This window comes from Cyprinodon variegatus, unplaced genomic scaffold (assembly GCF_000732505.1).
Source record: "Cyprinodon variegatus isolate N-32 unplaced genomic scaffold, C_variegatus-1.0 Scaffold876, whole genome shotgun sequence".
NCBI lineage: Eukaryota > Metazoa > Chordata > Actinopteri > Cyprinodontiformes > Cyprinodontidae > Cyprinodon > Cyprinodon variegatus.
This window is the reverse complement of record NW_015151329.1, coordinates 68,945-75,679: the sequence shown is the minus strand read 5'-3', so window position 1 is coordinate 75,679 and position 6,735 is coordinate 68,945. Positions and strand designations below refer to the sequence as shown.

General features: G+C 40.3%; 1 protein-coding gene across 1 annotated transcript in view; it reads right to left on the bottom strand.

Moving 5' to 3' along the window:
* The window catches only part of LOC107099483 (recombining binding protein suppressor of hairless-like), a 9,287-nt gene extending 2,858 nt beyond the window's left edge, over positions 1-6,429 (bottom strand). The window contains exons 1-8 of the mRNA XM_015397629.1: positions 6,401-6,429; positions 5,784-5,822; positions 4,034-4,129; positions 3,777-3,942; positions 1,862-2,036; positions 1,460-1,597; positions 1,241-1,353; positions 996-1,136 (exon numbers count right to left, since the gene is read on the bottom strand). Coding sequence (XP_015253115.1) covers positions 996-1,136; positions 1,241-1,353; positions 1,460-1,597; positions 1,862-2,036; positions 3,777-3,942; positions 4,034-4,129; positions 5,784-5,822; positions 6,401-6,420 — 888 coding nt within the window. The 5' untranslated portion in view covers positions 6,421-6,429. The remainder of the gene's footprint in view (positions 1-995; positions 1,137-1,240; positions 1,354-1,459; positions 1,598-1,861; positions 2,037-3,776; positions 3,943-4,033; positions 4,130-5,783; positions 5,823-6,400) is intronic.
* Between the last annotated feature and the right edge of the window lie 306 nt (positions 6,430-6,735).

The window sequence follows — 6,735 nt, the reverse complement described above, 5'->3', positions numbered from 1 at the left end:
AATCACCAAGACAGAGGTAAGGTGAGACAGCATTCTGAGCTCAGCCCGCAGGGAGAATGAGCAGCGAGAGGCTAAGGCTAGCCAAGGCTAACCTCTAGAGGCTAACTGCTGTAGGTGAAAGAATAACAGAGGGGGATCAGAGGAGCCTGCAGTCCAACAGCTTGGCCAAGCACGGAGAAAGGGTGACTGCTAGTCTGTGTCTATACTGGAGATATGATGGTGAAACGGTTCTTCTAGGGCTAAATTAAAACGGCTTTTTTAAAAGCAACCCAGAAATTGCGTCTCTACCTTTTGTAGATGATGTGGTACAGCAGGCTTCATTAGGCTATGATATACAGCTCTAACTGGAGCGGTTCACAGCCGAATGTGAAGTGGCCAGGATGAGGATCAGTGCCTCTGAATCCGAGACCGTTGTCTCGAGCGGGAAAAGGGTAGACATCTCCCCTATACACCTCCCCATCTCCTGGATGGGGAGGATGTCCTGCCTCAAGTGAAGGAGTGTCAGTATTTCCAGGTCTTTATTAATCAATGAACAAGACCTAGAATATCGGTCAGTCATGATGAAGAAAGAACTCAATCAGAAGAAGCAGAGTCATCTAGGAAGGACTCAAGAGTAGATCCTTTGCTTCTCCACATCGAGAAAAGTCAGATGAGGTAAATTGGGCAACTGGTCAGGATGTCTCCTGTCCAGTGGAAGACCCAGGACAATCTGGAGGGACTATGTTGTTTAGTTTGCCTGGGAACGCCTTGGGATTTCCAGGAATAAGCTAGCCCAAGTAGCTTGGGGAGAGGGAAGTCTGGGACGCCCAACTCAGGCTGCTACCCCTGCAACCAGACCCAGGATAAGCACAAGAAGATGGATGGATGGTATTTTCTTCCCTTTAATTCATCTATATCACATGGATTTCTTGGAGTTGTTAAAGCTGAATAAATATGTAAACAGACACATGTTCTAAAACACATTTATATGTATGCACAGGAATGCATCTCCTCACCTGGTACTGGATGATCCTCTCCTGTGAGAGACAGAGATACATCTTCTCTGTATCTTTTAGGTAGAAGGCACACTTGTGAAGCTGAGATACAGGGTCATCTGCATCCAACAGAGCTGCTTGCTTGTCCACTTTGCGAATGATCTGATGCGGCAAAAACAGCCATCATGAAAACAGGTGATGCAAACAGTGACACAAACTAAGAATAAGGGTTGTGTTTCAGGACACATTCGTAATGCCAAGCATACCAGTCTGGGCAGAGCCAGGCCAGTAACAGAGCAGACCAATTTCACCGTCTGACCGTAGTGAATGTAGCCATCTTTAACGGTGAATTCTTCTCCTTCAGATTCATCGTCATCCACTAAAAAATTTAAGATAGAATTTTGAATGAATAGACATTCATTCATTTATTCACCCTTTAAAAAGAAGTGGACAAACTCCCCACAAAAAAAAAAAGTGTGACTTACACAGGTGAATGTAAAAGGCCCCCCACTGCTGGGAGCTGGCATGAAAGTTACCCCCCTCCACATGAAGATACCTGGTGCTGACTGTTTGGGAACGCAGGCGGTTGAACAAGGCTACTTTAGTCCCAGAAGCTATGCACACTGGTGAAAAACAAAGAGGAGACTTAAACCAAAGGTTCTCCCTATGATCACATCAATACAGGCCAGGGTGGTTGTGTGAAATAGGTATGAAGCCATCAAGTCATCTCTGTCATGTATTTGTTCTATCCAGCCACTCAACCAGGTAAGGCCAATCTGCACAGTGAATTAAATTGTGCAAAACAGACTTGCCTGGTTCAGTGCTTGGATAGAACACATAAATGACAGATGGCTTCAGATCTCCCACCTCTGTTGTGTGACACTCACAATCTGCATTTTTAAGGGACTGCTTCTTCTTGGAGGGTTTGGAGATGACTTTGATCCTCTTGCTTGGAAAAACTCCAATATCCGCACTGTTTCCATGTAACATCTTCACTGACAGCATGAAGTGCTTTCTTTTGTCTGTATCACTGATATACAATGTTTTAGCTGTGCAGAAGTTCTGAAGAAGAGAAAGGATTAAATTAATTTGATTCTTTTTATCCTTCGTGTATTTGAAAGAACAACTTATTTAAAAGCAAACATAGGTGTAGTTAGGGGTGTTCCGATCCAATATTATCATCAGATATCAGTCTGAATGTAGCCAAAAAAACTAATATGGGATTATCTCTACAATCTCTGATTTTGGCACTCTGATAGGAATACTCTTGTCTCTGTTTAAAGTTTCTGTAACCTGTTGATTAATAATACATGGGTCAGTTTTTCTCATACCTATTTTTGTTGACTATTATTCTCTACTAATACCACTCGAACAAGCTTTTCTTACATTCGACATTACAAAATAAGTAATAAAAGTGCATATGATTCATGATACATTTTGGGTCGTTATAGGTAAATTCTTAAATTTCGGTACTATAACAGAGATTAAAAACTTTTAATGGGAATATAACTATTGTTAATCCTCCATTAGCTTCTCTACAAGCTGTGAAATTAATTTCATTAACTTCAATGTGGTTATTTAATTAAGTATTGGTAGTAAAACAAAAAAGTTATGCATGATTGTCAAGGGTAGGAAAAAGGAAAGAATCAATAGCAAATAAAACTCAGGAAAATGGGCCATGAATTAATTTGTATTAAGTCCATCTGATTAAAAAAATACTAACTGGGGGGATGGTTAAACAGTTCCGCCCATGCTTAGTAAAATAGCTCAAGCTCAGACAAGTTGGTAGTAAAGAGTCTAAGCAAAAACTCCCGAGTCTCACCAGGACTCTCATTTCTATTTAAATCTAAAAAAATGCCTGGGACAGTTCCTATATGTATGAACACAGTTTTGATCCAAACCATTCTTAATATCTTTTCTTGTCACTATTCTTAAAAACCGAACTTTCTCAATTTCTTTTGTAATCGATCCTGCCTGGTATTGTTCCAACCAAAAGTGAGGATCTCTGCAGCTTTCCCAGCTACAAAATGCCTACTGGCTTTCCTGTTTAAAGCTCTGCTTGCCTGGCCTGTTAGTTTACGAGAATAACTATGATTTTGTTTTTGTGTAGAAAAAACTAATTATGTAATTCTAATATCTTAATATACATTATTTAGTATTCAGGTCTATGCTTAGAAATGTACATGTATTCTTTGTGAATCTCTTTAAATGCAGCCTTTTCCATTCAGCTTGTACATTTACCTACTAGCTGTTCTCAACATGTATTAAGGCAGAAGGTTTATGTCTATAATGCTCTTCATAAATGCAAATACCAAAACAAAGCCAACAGGACCCATTAAAAATTTCCTGTCAGCTAAAGTGAAAAAGAGATAATAGGCTGAACAAAACTCCATGTCAACATTTTTCCCCGGCTCTAAATTATATTAGCTTTCTCCACAGTGATCCTAACAACTTTTTTTTAGGTCAACCATAAATATTACTGACATGAAGGAAAAGCCAACTGCCTGTAGCTTTTAGAAAGTCCCCAATGTCTTTAGGACTACAGAATGCAACTGCTCAACAGTACAACATTCTGGAGAAAGTCAGGCAACAACAGCTTCCCCATCAGGTGCCCTTCTTTAATGCAAGTATCCATCTTTTTTTTATTTATTCTAGTTCAGAGAATGGAAAATATATCAAATACCCCTTATCTATCATATTAATCCAAATAGAATACACAGAAATTTCTGGATACCAATGTAGCAAAGTATGCCTAAGGCACTTGAGCTCTTAGTGAATGGTATATTATAATTTGTGACTCACCTTTCCTTCCAGAAAAAGTTGTTGCATGTCCTGCTCACTGCTGCCTATCCCAATAAAGACATAAGGCTGGGCCTCCTGCTCAGAGCAGCCATCTTTCACCAACTCCTTCACCTTCTTCTGCCAACCCGTTCCCATCAGATACACACATGGTGGAGGACAGAAAAACCTAATGGGTACAAACTTTTAGTGAAAAAAGGTCCTTATATCCATTTTGATCAGGAAATATCTCTATTTGAAGTAGTTAGGTTCACGCAGACCTTTTCTCATTCCCGTAAGACTTTTGTGCCACTTTAGCATGTAGTATGAGCACTGTTTGATCCTGTTTCTCTTTTAAGTAGGTCCTCATTGCCTCTCTGAAATAAAAGATGGGTATCTGTTAAATGACAATGGGCAAACTGCATTACACAACTCCACTTTAGTGAACTAGAATGTCATTATTTTGTTCTTAATTCTGTTCAAAATATGAACTCCGTGCTCTGTACAAGTTCTAAATCTTACATAAGATTAATCAGTTACTTTTGAACACAAAAATTGTATTTTGTATAGAAAAATGCACACAATTATACTGGCTTGAGACGTGTTTGGCCAAATTTTTTTGGCCCCCTGTAGAGGAGCTATAGAAACTACAGCTCAAACTGTATGTATTTCCAAAAAGCTGCCTGTTTGCAGAGGTTAGTATAAAAGCATATTAAAGGAAAGTTGGATAAAAAGTTGCCGTTACGGATCCAATGTGTTTTATCAAGTCCAAGTTCAGCTGCCATTTACCAGGGAATTTAATGCATAATTCCAATGACAAGCTTTATGGATATAGCAATTTGATTTTCCAGTGGGAACACCTGCTTTAATGACTATTGTATCACTGTACCATGCCAGGAGGTTATGCTGAGTTAAACCATGAAGAAAATAAGAATTGTCAGAGAGAAGAGGAGAGTCATAAGAATGAATCCAAGTCCTCTATTAGCGGGACCTTTCCTTAAGACCTTAGGTAAGACTGAATCTGCATACAGATGCTGCATCAATGATGCAATAAGTGCAAAACCTGTTCCAACTAAGATAGTGTATTTTAATAAAATGAATTCATCGATTTAAACATTACCAATTGAAGAGGGGAGAGAATAATAAGACATCACTCAGAAATGGAGCCTCTGCGGAAGTTCAACTGAAGAAACTGCTCTCCTACATCCACCTACGACACATCAGCTTTGAACCACACCTCCACAAAAGCCCATCGGCATCCGAAGCTCCTTTTAAAAGGCCTCTGATCCGCAACTTGTCTGCCGCTGGGTGCGCCGTGTGACTTCATTCAGATGACCCCGTTTCAACCCACCTCTTCCACCATCGTAGTTAAAACTTCATCAGAGTGTCATTCCTTCCGGACTCTTCTATATTCCGTGTCTCATTTCAACCGGTCCGGCAGAAGACCGCCTTGTTGAGCCTGGTTCTGCCAGAGGTTCTTCCCAACGGGGAGTTTTTCCTCTCCACTGTCACTTCATGCTTGCTCATCATGAATAGGTTCTCTAAACCTGTGTTATCCAAACTGGACTTCATTCTTCCAGGTCCCTGAGTGAAGCTCTAGCATCAGCTCACGCAGTCCACTGGATCTCCCCATAAAGCTCAGCATACCGTCTCACTAACCAGCAGTCTACAGACTGACCAACTTTATCTATCTCCACTCAACCACCAGTTCCAGACCTGGGGGAGAAACAGCCCTATCTTTTGCCCCTGTCCATGCATATCTATCAAAATTCAGTGCTATCTTTCCTGCCGAGGTCTAAGTGCCAAAGACAAAGTAATTGTATCAATAAATTTCTTCTAATTGTCTTTTCTCTTTGTGTGAGTTTTTCAGATTGAAATAAGTCTCTCTCTCTTTGAATTCCAGCACTAAGGTCATTTAGTACAATGTCATGTCTGTTTACGTAGTTGCACTTGCATATAAAGATCTGTAGACCTGTTAAAATTGTAGTGAAAAATATGTAAAGTAGGACTCAGCTGAAGTTCCATCCTTACCTCGTTAAACGTCGGGGCAGATGTGGCTCACTAAACTTCCTGCAAGACAATAACATGATCTGATGCATTGTACATGAGGTTTTAGTGTACAGCAGAAACAAAACAGACTTAATGCCCCTGAAGCTATTCCAAAACAGTTCACATTTATAGCAGAACCATCCGTTCACGATTTTTTTTAGCTGAAATACAGTAGGGAATGAGCTAATGCAGAGATGTACATGTGATGATGGAGCTAGATGTTGTTGTGATTGAATAGAAAAGTGAACGTAATGAACCAAAACAACGAAAGACAGCCAGAGATATGGAAATAGCGCTGGAAAAGAAGGTCTTAAAATGAAAAAAATAAAAGTTACCTCATGAGAAGTGTCTGCAATAATTTCAAATAATCTTTAAAAATGTCACGAGGAACAGAGAAGCAGCATGCTACGAAAAGTAGTTTTGCGAAACTGACCCAGCAACCACAAGCTGTACCGGGCGACATCATTAAGGTATCTAAACTAACATTTTAGGAAATCTTACGTCAGAGAACAGAATAGAAGCATTTATGTAATCCGGGGCTGTTCATATAAATGTTAAATTGACATTTTCAACCACATTATGACCAAATTTCTACTTACCCCGTCACGACGGGCGCCATCTTCGAATCTCCCCTCCTCCCTCCCACTTGGAAACAAAATCCAACGATCGCGAGATCCCACCCCTAAACTCTGTGCATAGCCAATCCGCTTCATAAAAACATACTGAGAAAGAAGAGTGACAGCGGGAGGTGTGATGGAAGAAAAGGGTGAGATAGGTGGGAGGGGTAAAAGGGAAGGGTGGAAATGGGGTGACTAACAGAAAGCATTAGCCTAAACAACAACCGTGGGAAAATTCCTAAACCGCGCGAGAATGGGAAAACTCTCACCGTTGACACAAATTAGGAACCTACTTGGTATCGCGAGATTGAGAAGCA